Here is a 14,887-nt window from a genome sequence, read left to right as displayed (position 1 = left end):
AGCCTGAGGCCTAGGATGCCTGGAGGGACCAGCCTCTTCCCCTCCTCTACCCTACCCTGCCCCATGCCATCTGCCTGCCCCATGGGGGCGCACCGGCCACTCTGCAGCTGGACATGCAGGGAGGTGAAAGGTTCCACGCGAATGAGGTAGTGCATCACGCCTGCTGCATTGGAATAGTGGGTGCCGTAGTGGAACTTGTCAATGGTGCCTGCTGGGTCCTCGAAGCTCTCATACCTAGAGCCACAGTTGGAGGGAGTCAGCAGAGCCCCCTCCTTGTCCATCCCAACCCCTTCGCCCAGCCTCACCCACACTTACTTCTCCCTCACAAGCTGGGCATGCTTGGGGTTCACCACACCGATGGGCTTGGACAGGTCCCGGAAGACGGCCGGGTTGCTGAGGTCCAATGTTGGGGACACATAGTCCTGTAGGACCCAGGGGAACTGGCCGCCCACCCGGGTAGGAGCTACATGAGAGTCCTGAGGGTCTACCTGCCCACCCTGACCCTCAGGAAGAAGGGCAGAGCCCACAGGTGAGGGTGCACCATGTGGAGGGGTTGCCGGGGAGCCGGAGGGACTGTCTGGGTCAGGAGTCCCTCCGGGGAAAACAGATGCCAGGAGGGGAGGAGAGTGGGGCTGGGTGTGTGTGGGGACAGCAGGGAACAGAAACCAGGTCTCAGGAAGCACCCGCCTGGGACCAAGTTCAGGGCTTGGCCCACCATCCATGCCCACACTTGGGTGAAGCAGGGCTGGCAGACCAGTGGGGTGGGGTGGAGGTAGGGGGCAGGACCTCACCACAGGGTACTGAGACAAGTCATTGTAGGTCCGCCCCGCGATGGTGTTGAGTTGCATCAGGTATTCAAAGTTGGAGATCTCGCGCTGTACCCATTTCTGGGGGCAGGGGCAACAGGTGAGCCAGCTGGGTTACCAGCACTCTTCCCAACTGCAGGGCCCTGACCTCATGTGATCCTCACACTCCAGGGCTCTCACCTGGGTAAGGCCTGAGGCGCGCAGCATCTCCTGGGGGGAGCGGCTGCTTAGGTAGCCTTGGGTAGGGGGTCGCAGGCGCAGGAGCCACGAGTACACCTGGTTCCGAACCTGGGTGTGGGGTGGGATGGGGCAAGGCTGTGGCCTGGGGCCCTGGTAAGGAGAGGAGGCTGTAGGCCCGCCCACCTTGCATGGGAAGTTGAGGAAGTAGTTGGCCTGATCAATGAAGAAGAGCTCAAGTGCTGAACGGCGCAGGTTGAAACGCCGGAGGTGGACCTCACGCAGCTGGGCCAGTGGGCGCCGGAAGTCATGGCCGATGCCTGTGGGGATGGACAGAGGGTGCAGGAGTCGCTCACCCAGGCCCCACAAGACCCCAGCCATCCTTGTCATCCTTCCATCCTGTTCCATCAGAACTCACCCTCCTCGGTTTCAACACGCTCGGCACTGCCATCATAGAAATACACATGCTGTGTGGTGACCTCTAGCAGGCCTGGTACCACAGCCACCACTGTGACCAGTTGGCATTCAGCTGACAGCACCAGCTTCTCATGCTGCTCGTCCAGTTCTGCTGCCTTCAACCTGGGGGTCAGCACCCACTTTAGGCACTAGGCTCTGGGACCCCTTTCCCAACAAGCCCACGGACAACACTTTCAGAGTGCCCCTGAGTCATGAGGAACACTGCTCATGACTCCCAGGGGATTGGGTGGAGTTGCCCAAGGCCAGACCGGCCCCAGTCCCTGTCCCCAAATCCAGGCCTCTGAATGTCCTGCTGGAACACCAACCACCATCTCCAGCTCCCCTTTGCTTGGCCCCTGCTCATTCCCATGGGCCCCCATCCTAGTCAGGTTTGTCTCTCAGTCCTGCTCTGGGGTGCCTCACCATGAAAGAGCAATTACCCATCCTGTTACAGCTCTACCTAACTCCCCCCCTGATTTTGGACCATCTATCTGGGGCATTTAGCTTTATGGCAGGAGAGGAAATGGACTCAAAGTCATCCCACTGCCAGCAAGCACACAAGGGACCCTTTGCCTGCGGCCCATTGGCTTTCTCCCAGCTCCACTCACGCAGTCTCTAGCGCAGCCAGTTCATCCTCACCCAGCTGGTCTTCCTGCAGCTCCTCGGGTAGGGTGCTGACTTTGGCCTCTTTGGTCACTGCTAGAGGCAGTGAGGCCTCCTCGGTGGGTGTCAGGGGGGCCTCACCTGCAATGGGCCCAAGGGTGCTCAGCCAGAGCTAGACAAGACAGGGCAAATGAGACTGAGTGGACCCAGTTCAGCACATCATCTCACCCAGGTTGTCCCGTAGGGCACTGGCTTCCAGGTGAGGGTTGAAGTGATGGTTGGGCACCAGCTTCAGACGCATGCGCGAATATGTCTCGGCACTGGACAGCTTCCAGTGGGGGGTGGGCGGGTCCCTACAGATATGTCCCCAGTGACAGTCATAAGTGGGGGACAGGTCTGCGGACCTCCAGCTTCCTCCCAGGCTTTACCCCAAAGGCACCCTCCTGGCCCTTCCCTCCCAAATCCCACTGACCAGGACTCTGTCCTGAACCCTGCCCACCTCAGGGCCCAGGGCCCACAGGGGCTGGAGAGCTGACGCCACAGAGCCCCCCAGTGCAGCAGGGCGGTCGAGTGCTGTGCTGCCTGCTGCTTCAACACCGCCGAGTAGCGCAGTCCCTCCAAGCGCGCCCGCCGCTGGGCAGATTCCAGCACCAGCTCCTGCAGGGTGGGTGGGGTGGAAGAAAGGGCGAGTTCCGCTGGCTGCTTCCTGTGCTAACCCTGTTTCTCCACCGTCTTGTCACTGTTCTCTGGGCCCACGTGTGGAGCAGCTCTCCATCCGCTACCTCAGGCTACACACCTGGAAGGCCCGACGACTGTGTGCCCTCTCCCGCTGGCGCCGCTGCCCACTGCTCATGAGCATGTCATAGCAGGCGTTCCAGAAGCCTGACATAAGGTCGTGGCTCTTAGCATAGGTGTCCATTTCAAACTGCGACATGGTGGGCTGCACCTGAAGGACCGGACAGAGAGAGGAGACTGAGCTCGATGTGGCTCTGAGCCGCACTTCTCCACCCATGGCCCCAGCTTGAGGTACCTGCTTGTCAATGAAGTGACGCCATTCAGGGGTGGCACAAAAGGCCTGGAAGTCCTCAAAGAAGGTGGGGCTGCCATTCGTGGGCGGCAGGGAAGGAAGCCCCCACTGCAGCCCGAGTGGCCCGTAGGCTCGGTCCAGCAGCGTGCGCACCAGCGGCACCAGCCATGAGCACCGCTCTGCAGCAGTGGCTGCAGCTGGGGGCTCCCCAACCCCGGCAGGGTTTTCTGAGGGTAGGGTACTGAGTGCCCGTGCCAGTGCCGCCTCCAGCTTGGAGAGCACATAGCAGGCCTCCTCCCGTCGCATGGGCACTGTGGTCTGCAGCAGCGCATGCAACTTTACATAGGCCTGGGCGTGCAGCTATAGACAGAAGGGAAATAGTGTCATCAGTTGCTCCCAAAGCTCCCTATACCTGCCACACACCCTCTCCCCACACATACCCTGTGCTCACCTGTGGGTCCTCCAGCAGGATGTAGCCAAGCACGAGGCGCAGGCCAATCTGTGCCATCTCTCGGAAATCTGCTGTGCCATTGGCCAGGTGCGGCCAGGCTCCCAGGCGATCAAGCAGGCTGCACACACCTTCAAAGAGCTGCCACATACCATGTATTCCAGGCAATCGTCACCAGAGGAGGCCAAGAGCCCATGGGGAGAAAGCAAAGTGAGGTTTGGGCTGGGGGCCAGGGAGGGTTTGCACATACAGAAAAACCTACACTCACAGCTTCTGGAGCTGATGCACCCATGACTGCACACATGTCCTCATCCACCTCCCAGTCCAGACACTCTCAGGCACTTGGGAACCTGATGCTCATACCTCTCTGAGCTGTCGTACCTTCTCACTCCAAAGCTCCTGGTTACCATGGCCCTCGGCGCACAAGAAGTCCTGCAGCAGGCGCAGCAGCCAAAGTGCTTGCTGGGTGAGGCTGGCCAGCACCCCAAGGGGGGCCTCTCTGATGTCAGTCAGGGCTGACTCCAGCATCATCTCCAGGAGGCTGAGGGTGGGGAGGTGAGGGACTCAGGTGTCTACCCAACCACCTTCCTGGCCCCCAGGCTTCTCTGAGGCCCCTCCCCTTCCATAGTCACCCCCTCTTACCTGCGCTTGATGTAGTCTGGTGGGCGCACAAGTGTGGCTGAGGCCCCCAGCTGGGTGAGCACAGAGAAGACCTGGCCACGCTCCCGCCAGGCAGCCTCATCGCTGCCATCCACGCCCCGCCATGTCACCGAGAATAGTACGTTGGTGAGCAAGTTGCAAAGCTCCTCTTCACAGGTTTGCTGCAGACAGAGTGGGTGTGGGCTGGGGAGGGGGGGAGTCACTGCCCCACCACCATCCCTGTTCAGCACCTCTGCCCACCCACTAGTAGGGACAGCAGGAAGCAGAGCCTTTGGCCAATAGCCAAGCCAGCCTAGCACTGAGGCCCTGAAAAATGGTGTGGGCTGAGTTCCAGGGAGGACCCTGTAGTTCCAGGGCTCCAAAGAGGAGACAAAGCACTTCACATGGTTACCCCCATAGTCCTCACAGGCCTCAAGGAATGGCCTGGAATTCTCTGGAAGAATGCCATAGAATAAGCAAGAGGCCTGCCCCCAGATCCAGAAGCACAAGCCAAGACCCTTAGAGCATTGCTATCCGCAGGTCTGTGAGGTCCTTGCTCCACAGGCTCCCCGCCCCCAACCTCTTTTAGAGGCCACACTGTGGCATATGGAAGTTCCTGGACTAGAGATCAAATCAGAGCTGCAGCTGCCGGCCTACAGCTGTGGGATCCAAGCTGCACCTCATGGCAATGCTGATCCTTAACCCACTGAGCTAGGCCAGAGATTGAATCTGTGTCCTCATGGATCCTATGTTGGGTTTTTAACCTGTTAAGCCACAATAGGAACTCCAAAATAAGTTTTTTGTTTTTTGTTTTTTTTTTTTTTGGTCACACCTGCAGCATGTGAAGTTCCCCAGGCCAAGGATACAACTCACACCACAGCGACGACAATACTGAATCCTTAACTACTAGGCCACCAGGGGACACCCCCCCAGGCTTTCTTAAGGGCCTTTTGAAGACTGGCTAGTGCCCCCAACTCTGTCTTGGCATGACTTGCTCTGCTCTGAAACACCCCACACACCTCAGGAACATACTGTAGAGGAAAGCCATGAGGGGGCAGCACCGGGCCCAAATGGCAGCTGTAGCCCTGATGTCAAATAGGACCACACCTTTGGAAATGATACACTCCTGCCTCACGTCCCAGAGGCGCCCTCCCTTGGTGCCATGCAATGGTAGAGGGTGGGCTTGCCTCACCTGAGGGTTACTGGTATTAGACGTGTCATCTCCACTGATGGTGGGCTCTGGCAGGCTGCCATCCTCCAGCACATTGGAGAGACTGGAGCTGTGGCGGCCACGGGAAGGAGGAAAGGGCCGGGGCCCATCCAGTGGGGAAGGTGTGCCAGGCTGGCTGGCTGGAGTGAGGGTTCCGCTGCCGCTGCCACCGCCAGCAGTGTTACCTGAGCTCACACTGGACCGTTCCAGGCCCAGCTCAAGGGGTGTGCAGAATGGGGAGAGAGCATGGTAAAAGCTGTCCGGGTCGGGGGAGGGAGCCTCTGAGGGTAGGAAGACGTCCGAAGATTCAGGTGACTCAGTGGGTGGCTTGTGTAAGGCTGGCTCCGGGGAGGTGGGTGGCTCGGGGGAAAAGGGCAGGGGACTGCCGGCTGTGACAGCTTCCACGACAAACAGCCGGGTCAGCACATCCTGCCAGCCAGCCTGTCGGGCCAGCAACCGCACTATGTCTGGCTGTCCATAGATGAGGTGAAAAAGCTGCCGGGCCAGGGCATAGCAAGTGAGGGACTCATCCGATAGCCTGCCCCACTCCCTCCTCCTGGGGCCTTTGAAGGAGAGGCCTCCAGAGATCCCTGGTCACAGGCAAAGTGAAGTCCTCAGGGTAGAAACCACCCCCTGACAAAGCTTTCACCTCCCACTCACCTGACGACAAACATCCAGGCGGACGCTGAGGTCAGCCTGGAGGGACAGCTGCACCACAGCCAAGAGATCTGAGAGGTTCAGGCAATCTGGGAAGATGGCCAGAAAGGGCCTGAGTGGCTGACCACAGAGGGGAACTGTGATCCCCTGTTGGCTCAGTCTTGGCCCCTGAACCAACACCTTCCGTACTCCCACCTGCCATTTCCTAGATCTATGTCGCCCCTCTACTTGGCCCCAACCAGGTAGTACCTGCCCCCAGGAACAGCTTGTAGAGGCCCTGGCAGAGCTGGGGGGAAACGGCCCCCTCCGGCAGGCAGGCAATGAGACCCTGAAGACCACACTCTCGCAGCCGGAGCCGCTGGCGGCTGCGCTCAGGTAAGCGCTCATTCTGCTGCAGTCTGCGCAGGATCTGTGTGGGGGTGTCATCGTGGGGAAGGAGTTACTATAGAAGGGTAAGTCACCGAGCAGATGTGTGGCTCTGAGAGTAGCCTGCAAAGGCAGCTTCATCTGCCAGTCTGAGGCCTACTGCACCTCCCTGGACTCAGGCAAGGGTCCCAGTGAATGGGATGCCAGGGTTGGGAGTCAACTGGGCATACCTTGCAGACCCGGTCAGGCAGCAAGGGTATGGACCTTGGCCGCACCAGCAGTGCCAACAGCACCTCAAGGTTCCCTGGCTCCAGCAGGAAGATGGCCAAAGATTCCTGGGCTGGCAGGCTCTGTAGCAGTGCCAGCAGCAGATCCAGCACACCCACCACCTGGGGATACAAAGTCTTACACTGAGCTGGGCCTGCACATAATGGTCCACGTACTACCCCTCACCCAAGCCTCACCCTCACCAACCTCCAGCCTACCTGGCCATCATCAACCCCAGCAGCCAGGAAGTTCAGCACCACCTGCAGGTCATCAGAGGAAGAGCTCCGCACCAGGAATTCCCGCACCAGGCCGAGGAGTGACGTCTGCACCGTACGCAAGTCATCCGCCGCTAGGGGGCGCTCCCGCTGCAAGCTGGGCAGGTCCCAGCAGGCACACGTGCCCAGGCCCAAGCGAACAGAGGAGCATAGAGGGGAGAACAAGGAAAGTGGGCAGGTAAGCTGGGGGCTTGAACAGCCCTGTCCCCAGGCCAGAGGCTGCGGTGTCTTCCCGCGGACCCATCTGCCTCTACCAGCCTCACCTGTAGTGGGTACGCAGGGCATCAAGGATGAACTGGACCCCATACTTCTTCCGCAGCTTCTGTCTATGCTCACGCACGATGCTGGACACGTACTGGATGTGGCCTAGGTGGGCATCAGCTAGATGTCTGATGGTCACCAGGCTGAGCTGAGTCCTTTCTATCCTCTAGGACAGGGCCATGACTCTGACAGACCCCACCTGGGGAGGGTCATGTTCCCCTTGGGCATTTCAGGGCAGATAAGTCCCTCAGTTCACCCAGAGCAGGGTTATAACTTCTCAGAACCTCCACCAGCCCTGCCCGGCCATGTCCCCACATCCAAATCCCCACACCTACCCAGGCGCACAGCAAAGTCACTGAAGGTCCAAAGGTGAAAGTTGAAGAGCAAATGCTGGTACAGCAAGTATAAAAGGGGCCCACTGCCCTCCGCTGCCACCTGCTCCATCAGCAGCTGGGCAGACATGAGCACATTCATGTCCATGGCCCAGCTGGGGACCTGGGTGGAGAGAAGCTGGGGTGAGATGTCAGGCCCTGCCCACCCACTCCCAGACCTCCCCGCTTCCACCCTGCCCTGCACAGGCAGACAGACACAAAATCCTGCCTGCCCAAGACCTTTCAGTGGCTCCCTGCTATCTCTAAAGTGCAAGTTCCCAGCCGGCTGTGCAGGTATCCTGTCCCTGCCTGTGCTGGTGCTTTCCCCAGACACTCTCAGCCAAAACCTGCCCAGCCTTTTAAGGCGCTGCTCAAATGCCAACTCTCCCAGGAGGCCCTCCCTGACTGATAGCATCAGGTTCCCCTTCTTGGTCCCTCCAACCAGTTCCGTAGTCAGACCAAGCAGCCCCCACCCTGGCTGCCCCAGCAGGCCCCACCTTGCGCAGGAGGGCCCCGATGATGGCAGGCCCCTGGCACTGCACCAGGCTCTCCCGGTTCACAGCATGGCCCTGCAGGAAGTTCCGCAGCATCAGCAGAAATGCAGCCACTGCATTCCTCTCCATCCGCTCCTCTACTGCTATCAGGAAGGGGACAGATGTGTATCAACTGCCTGCCAGTAGCCATAGAGACCTCAAGCACTCCAGCCCCTCACAATAGCCAGCAGACCTTCTCCCCTCAACTTGACACCAGGGATACTTACCTGAGGACTTGCCTAGTGGGAGAAGCAGGCCCTGGAAGTTGTGGCCAGAGGTCAGTTCAGGCCCCACAAGGTCATGTGTTTCTGCCGGACCTGCCTCGGCCTCTTGGGGCTGTGCAGCCACTTGCTCCAGCAGGGGAAACAGGGCGCCCATGCCTCCCACACAATTCACCACGTCCTGGGGATGGGGGGCCATCATTAGAAGGCAATGCCCAGCCATTTCCTGCCCTTCTCCACTGCAGCAGACCCTCCAGCCTGGGACCTCAGGGCACAGTGCTGCTCCCCAGCCCGCCCTTTACACACAGGCCCAAGCTCATGATTCCTACACATGCTGCCCGCATGAACACACACACCTTCACATCCCAGGTCTCCACTCTGTGGCCCGTGAGGCGGCCATCCAGCCCGTGGCCAGGGGACAGGTCCAGACAAATGTTGTTCTTACAGGCCTAGGACAGTGGATGAGAAGGCAGCAGGGGTCAGTGGAGGAGTTGGAGCCAGGGGGTACCCAGGTAGCGAGGTTGAACCAAGTGCCCACTGCCGCTGCCCCCACTCCCCATACCTGAGGTGAATAATGGAGGAGTAGCTTGGTGGCAAGCTCATGCAGCTCACCCTCAGGCTTGAAGGGTGCTGTCTCATTTGGCCCTGGGGGGTGGGCAGAGGACTTCAGACCTGGCTGGGCTTCTAGTGAAACCCTATCCAGAGTCTGCCTCTTCTCTGCCTGATCAGAGGACAGACCCTCAGGGATGCCTTCTCCCCAGCAGACTCCTAGTTTCTGGCCTGGGCACTTTATAAGATCCCATCGCCTGGGACTTGGGGCAATGGGGTAGGGCTGGGGCAGGGCAGGGGGGATGGTGTTGCATACCCAGGTTACAGAGGACCCGCAGGGCTTCCACCTGCAGGGCTTCATGGAAGATGGCCACAGCCCCTAGCTCGCCCTCCAGGGATGTGGGGCTGCCCCACCGAGTGTCCTGTGTGCCTGCAAGGGTAGAGCTGATGCTGCCCTCCTGCAGGGGGGCCACCAGCCCAGATCCCCAGCCAAGCCCTGTGGTGGCTGGGACAGACTGGGAGCGGGTGAGGGAGGGGTGCGTGTGAGCCAGGGCAGCAGGGACTGATGGCGCAGGCAGCCCCGTGGTGGTGGTCGTTGTGCGGTGCCCAGCAGAGCCGATACAGCAGGAAGAGAAAGGCTGTGGGGTCAGGGTTGGGAGAGTGGTCAGGTCACAGCAGAACCTGGGGTTCCACCTGTATCTAGTTCCTCAGTGACCCCCAAGGTTGCACAGACTCCAGAGGCTGAGGGCTGTGAGGTGGTGGGATGGGGTTGGGGAGGGGAAGGAGACACAGGGGCTCCAAGTCCACCCTTGTCCAAGTCCCCCAAGCTACCTAAACCTCCCCAAACCCCACCTGGCACACCTCATTAAGGGAGGGGCAGCGAAGGGTTGCTGTCTTGACCAGATGGCCATCTTTGTAGACATAAACCAGGTTCTGGCTGAAGGGCCGGCGCCCAGGCGCATGGACAATGGCCACACAGTGCTAGCATAGAAGCCACAACATCAGGCCATAGGTTGGGACCCACGCCCCCCTCAACGCCATATAAGGAGGAAGGCTCACCCAGGTAGAGTCCAAAAAGGACACTTCAGGCAAGCTCATGGTCAAGTACTCCTTCCGGGTGCACACAGCCACCACCAGGGTCCCGGCCGCTGTGAAGAAGGCTTCAAACCCTGAACCACTACTGGTGAAGAAGCTGGGGACAGGCCAAGCAGTTAGGCTTGCTGGTTCTCCTGCTCACCCTGGCACTGTGCCCTGGTCCCTGGCAGTCACCCACCTGTACAGCTGCTTTCGCTGGAGTGGCCGGGTGGGAGTAGGGGTGGGGGCCGGGACTGGCGCTGCAGCCATGGGGTGCAGACAGAGCCAGGCATGGAAGGTGAAGCCAGGGCCTGGCCATCGCTGCACAGGGGGTACCATGATACCCGCCATGCTGGGCGTGAGGTCAAAGTAGTGTAGGGCTCGGGCCGGGCCCTGGTCCCGGGCCATGCCTGATAGTGCGCGGATGATGGCTCCTGCGTGTCGGGCATTCTCAGCCTCAGCAACGCTCGACCCTGAGTCCAGCCCTGGTGGGGGGCGAAGCAACTGACGCAGCTCCAAGGGCCTTAGTGACACGTGGCCCAATGCTTGCAGCAGCGCCAATAATTGCTCCTGGCAGCGGGTCCCCAGGGCTACTCCTGTGCTGAGTGTCTCCAACAGACAGCCCACCAAACCAGCCTGCACACATGTGGCACGACTGGCAGGGCAGCTGTCACAGAGCCACCAGAGGCGCTGTGCTAGGAAGAGCCGCAGCTCAGCTGTGGGCAGAGCTGGCAGCCACCGCATCAGCACCAGCACTGGCTGCTCGTTGCGGATTGGTGGCGGTGGACATGTGCTGTGGTCACCCTCCACGGCCTGTGGGTGGAAAGAATGTCATAGTTCCTGGGCAACTGGCATGGAACAGGCTACCCTACCAACAGTGGGACTTCCTATCTCAGTTTTCCAGCCTGCAGCATGAGAAAGCAACATGTACTACCCTATCCAGCTCACATGTGTCTGAAGCTCAGGAAAGCCAGAAGTACATGGACAACTGTCACTCTCAGCAATGGTTCTCGGCTTTCTGTCTGGGTCGGCCTACCCAACTGCCTATCCCTGGGATCATCCTGGGGCTCGCTGATATGCAGCAGCTTCTGAGCCCATTGCAGCTCAGCATCCTCACCCCAGTGACACTGACACATACAGTCAGGCTGCTGGTCACACTATGTACTGGCCATAGTCAACATAGTTCCCCAAGGTGGAGAGCTCACCTTCTGTGGTAGCCCTGATTTGGTCCTAGCTGCCCTTGGGACCCTGATCCCAAGGCCCTGCCCTCACCATGTTGAGTAGCTCTTGCAACAGCCGATGGGTGGGGGGACCGTGGCTCTGTAGAACTTCGTGCAGGTGAGGGTAGCCAATGCGTTCCTTGAACACCTCCTGTGTGGGGATGTGTGGAAAAGGAGTAAGTGCGTATGTGGGCCCCAGGGCAAACTTGCACCCCACAGGAACCCTGGAGGAGGCAACATCTTTCACAGCTTCCTTGTCTGGCTCTGCCTCTGGGTCACAGAGCAAGCAGAGGTGGGGACCCCTAGGAGGGATGTGGGGCTACGGGTCCACCTCAGAGGGCTGTAGATGGTGGTCTACCACAAGCTCTCCGGCCCTGAGCTAGGACAGCCAGCTCCCAGGACTGGCTAATGACCACACCCACCAGTGGGCTGAGCTGTAACCCTGGGGTCAGGATGGTTACCTTCCCAGCTTACTTGCTCTAACAGCCACCAACAAGGCAGTTCTGGAGATGTGTGGTCATTTTAACTCCTACCCCACACCCCTACCGCAACGTCCTCACCTTGGCTGAGGGGGAGCCGCTCATGATGCAGGTCAGCACTCTGACTACATGGACTGCAATTGCATCTGTGTCCTGGTCCAGTACCTTGGGGTGGGGAGGAGCAGTCAGGAGAGGCAGGTGCCAGGACATCACGGCTGGCAGCACCCTGCAGTAAAAGGGGTATAGGGACAGGAACAGGTGCCCCAGGGCAGATAGCTGAGCTGGCTGAAGGCTTTGGGAGTGTGGCAACCCTGTTTGAGTACCAGGCTCTCTGTTCCTGGCCCATAGTGCTATGACCCTAGAGCCCTAGAGCCCTCTTTGGTAAGACCCACTCTGACACAGAAGCCAAGGAAAAAACCAGGGTTGGAACAGATGAACCCTCTGACTAAGGCCCTCTGCCCTCCAGAGGTAGGTTTATACGCTTCAGTCCCCACCCATCCCCACCCAATCTAGACACACACGTGCAGGCAGGCTGACAAGTGCCCCATCACCCATGATTGACAGGGGGTCGGGAAAATTTAGGAACAATCAATCACAGGATGTTAGAACCAGAAGAACCTTCGAGACCTTTCAGTCCTACCCTGCCCCTTTGCCCTAGATCCAGGTGGGGATACTAAGGCTCATCCTGGCCAAACCCAGTGGTCAGAGACATGCTGCTCCTTTACCCTGCCCTACTGAAGGGGTAAGGGTAGGAAGGCTTGGAGAGTTTGCCAGCAGGTGCTAGGCTTTATTTTGGCCCCATGGGGACCTTGGTTTCAGCTCTGCCTGACTCCCCAGGTGACCTCAGACAATCTTTTCCCCCTCTCCAGGCCTCAGTTTTCTCATCTATAAAAACCAGGGGCCTCACCAGCCTAGCCTGCTTTGTAGATAAAGGGAAATGCAGGTTCTCAGAAAACAGCCAAATGCAATAGACTGCCTCATAAAGAGAAAACCAAGGTGGGACTCTGGAGGTAGAGGCCCAGGTGTTGAGGCATCAGAAAGAGGGTGCCTCATGCATAGCCCCTGATACCCTATAGCCTCCTACAGCCTCCATACAAAAGGTGAGGCAGGGAGCATGTCATGAGGGCATGAAGGGATGAGGAACTCCCAGTGATCTGCTTAGGGCAGGTGCAAGGACCCAGGGAAAGAAGTGGCCCCATGGTGGGGGGAGGGGATCTTCTCTCTGATCACAGCCAAATCTCTGACTATCTGGGTCTCTTATTTTCCCTTTTGTGCAATGGGGGTGGGTGTTTGAGTTTCGAAGGTTCCTTCTAGCTTGGCATAACTATATCCCAGCTCCCAAGATTAATACAAGGCAGGATCCAGATCGCTCCTACCCTATTCCCGAGGATTGGATTTGGAAAATAGATGAGACAGCATGGGGGAACCAGCCCCATCACTCAGCCACACCAGGCCTGTCATATATCTGCTTGTTTCCCCTGCATAGCGCAGAAACGCTCAAAGAAGAAGCCCCCAGGGGGGTGGGTGCCCAGGGACATGGGTGCCTGAGCTGGTCAGCCCCAGAGTGGTACCTTCTGGACATCGGGCTCGGTCAGTAACCGGGTAGCCAGGTCACTGTCCCCCTCAGGGGGCGCCCGGGCCTGCAGGTATAGCTGTGGGGAAGGGGGAGGGCACAAGGTGGAGGAGGCAGAGGAGAGAGATGGGGGAAGGGTGGGGTTAGAGCAGGACCTGGGGCAGGTGCCTGGGCTTGCCCCGGAGGGAAGGATGCCCCCTGGTCCCCACAAGGCATTAGGGAGGAGTAGGGGAGCTAAGCCACCCATGCCCTGCCCAAAGGGACAGAGCGGGGGCAGATAAGTGGGCAGAAACAGGCACTGCATCCAAAACAGCTGAGCCTTCCCCCTGCCCCTACATATGGGACTGGGGAAAAGGGAAACAAGAGCCAGGCCAACTCCCACCCTTCTGCAGCAGCCCTTCACCGTACAGAGGTCCAGAGCCATCCTGAGTCCCAGGTCCTCCCACTGAAGTGTAGGCCATCCCACCAGCCCCAATTCCCCAGCCCCAGCCAGTCCAAGTTTGCTCATCACCAGCTCGGCACCCACACAAGTGCCCCCAGCCTCTGGGTTCCAGGCCCTCCATCCCAGCCTGAGCCCTGCCCACCTTGCTGTTCTGGATGAGGCGAATAAGGTGTTCAAAGCAATTGTTGCTGAGGAAGGTGGCCTGCAGAACTGGCCGGTCCTCGCATGCCAGCATCATGGGAATGGCATCTGTGGAGGGTCAAGTGTCAGCCCTGCCCAAGCCCCTCCCAGCAGCACCTCTGGTCAGCCTTAAACCTTCTTCCCATGCTGCCCAGGCCAGCCTTTCCATCATCACTTGGACCTTCCCTTGCTAGTGCCACCTACCCAAGGGCCCGAAAGCCCATACCCACCAAGCATGCTGACCCGCAGGGTGACGAGGGCCTCTTCGGGGTCCGGGCTTGGCCCGGCTGGCCAGTCGGTATTAAGGACGCGGAAGTAGCCCTCAAGCAGGGCTCGGAGCTCTGGCCCCCGGGGGGGTGTGCGGCTGGCATGCAGGATATGTACTGCACCCACTAGTGCCTTCAGCGCCAGCGGCACTAGGCGGGGGTCCTGGGCTGGCCTGTGACCCCAGGCCTGCACCACACCCAGCAAGCCCTGCACAGAGCCAGCACTCACAGCCTTCTGCCCGTTCTCCTGCAGGTGTGGGCAGAGATGGGCAATGGGTAAAGGGCTCACCCAGCAGAGACCCTGAGATGGCCCCCCTCTGGCCCACAGGCTCCTTCCAGCCTACCTTCCCTCCTGCAAGGACAGCACCAAAGAGGTGGATGAGACGCAGCAGCAGCACAGGAGGCAAGCGATCTGCATCCTGCAGGCTCTCTGGATGGGGGTGGGGGTGGGGGTGGGGAAGGCAACAATATTACCAAGCTTGCAGGGCTGTGGGTCCAGGGCACCACACAAGAAGCGGGTGCCCTAGGGTGTGGCTGGGCCAAGGAACAGGGCTGGGAGGCCTAATGTGAGGGAGAAGACAGTTCAGTGGGTTCTGCTGGGGGTCTAAAATGTCTATGCAAGGGTGTCTGAAGAGGACACAGCCCTTCTTTGGGGAGCTTGTAGAGAACACAGCCAGTCCTGAGAGCCCAGCAAGTTCCCTGGATCTTAAAGCTCCAAAAGTGGGGACCCCCACACTTCTTCATGGCAACCCATGAGTCTTTAGTTTCTTAGATGCAAATCTCCTGG

At 59.4% G+C, this 14,887-nt stretch overlaps 1 protein-coding gene across 19 annotated transcripts in view; it reads right to left on the bottom strand.

The window, feature by feature from the left end:
- The window catches only part of NBEAL2 (neurobeachin like 2), a 33,417-nt gene that overhangs the window by 7,102 nt on the left and 11,428 nt on the right, over window positions 1–14,887 (bottom strand). For 9 of the 19 annotated variants that reach the window (XM_047772561.1, XM_047772547.1, XM_047772413.1 and 6 more), the window contains exons 7-39: window positions 14,445–14,530; window positions 14,065–14,347; window positions 13,797–13,903; window positions 13,211–13,291; window positions 11,721–11,804; window positions 11,213–11,311; window positions 10,140–10,753; window positions 9,926–10,058; window positions 9,728–9,847; window positions 9,183–9,504; window positions 8,880–8,962; window positions 8,674–8,766; window positions 8,324–8,498; window positions 8,061–8,200; window positions 7,528–7,687; window positions 7,195–7,297; window positions 6,875–7,028; window positions 6,620–6,778; window positions 6,273–6,432; window positions 6,027–6,112; window positions 5,349–5,861; window positions 4,160–4,338; window positions 3,881–4,058; window positions 3,521–3,658; window positions 3,073–3,429; window positions 2,839–2,988; window positions 2,542–2,699; window positions 2,271–2,395; window positions 2,048–2,183; window positions 1,402–1,562; window positions 987–1,303; window positions 316–887; window positions 94–234 (exon numbers count right to left, since the gene is read on the bottom strand). In XM_047772561.1, the coding sequence (XP_047628517.1) occupies window positions 94–234; window positions 316–887; window positions 987–1,303; window positions 1,402–1,562; window positions 2,048–2,183; window positions 2,271–2,395; window positions 2,542–2,699; window positions 2,839–2,988; window positions 3,073–3,429; window positions 3,521–3,658; window positions 3,881–4,058; window positions 4,160–4,338; window positions 5,349–5,861; window positions 6,027–6,112; window positions 6,273–6,432; window positions 6,620–6,778; window positions 6,875–7,028; window positions 7,195–7,297; window positions 7,528–7,687; window positions 8,061–8,200; window positions 8,324–8,498; window positions 8,674–8,766; window positions 8,880–8,962; window positions 9,183–9,504; window positions 9,728–9,847; window positions 9,926–10,058; window positions 10,140–10,753; window positions 11,213–11,311; window positions 11,721–11,804; window positions 13,211–13,291; window positions 13,797–13,903; window positions 14,065–14,347; window positions 14,445–14,530 (6,367 nt within the window). Of the gene's footprint in view, window positions 1–93; window positions 235–315; window positions 888–986; window positions 1,304–1,401; window positions 1,563–2,047; window positions 2,184–2,270; window positions 2,396–2,541; window positions 2,700–2,838; window positions 2,989–3,072; window positions 3,430–3,520; window positions 3,659–3,880; window positions 4,059–4,159; window positions 4,339–5,348; window positions 5,862–6,026; window positions 6,113–6,272; window positions 6,433–6,619; window positions 6,779–6,874; window positions 7,029–7,194; window positions 7,298–7,527; window positions 7,688–8,060; window positions 8,201–8,323; window positions 8,499–8,673; window positions 8,767–8,879; window positions 8,963–9,182; window positions 9,505–9,727; window positions 9,848–9,925; window positions 10,059–10,139; window positions 10,754–11,212; window positions 11,312–11,720; window positions 11,866–13,210; window positions 13,292–13,796; window positions 13,904–14,064; window positions 14,348–14,444; window positions 14,531–14,887 lie in introns of those variants that run through there. The other 10 variants (XM_047772581.1, XM_047772570.1, XM_047772501.1 and 7 more) reach the window with 8 other exon arrangements.

This window comes from Phacochoerus africanus, chromosome 1 (genome assembly GCF_016906955.1).
Source record: "Phacochoerus africanus isolate WHEZ1 chromosome 1, ROS_Pafr_v1, whole genome shotgun sequence".
NCBI lineage: Eukaryota > Metazoa > Chordata > Mammalia > Artiodactyla > Suidae > Phacochoerus > Phacochoerus africanus.
Note: the sequence above shows the minus strand (reverse complement) of the source record. Positions and strands in the feature narration are given on the sequence as shown.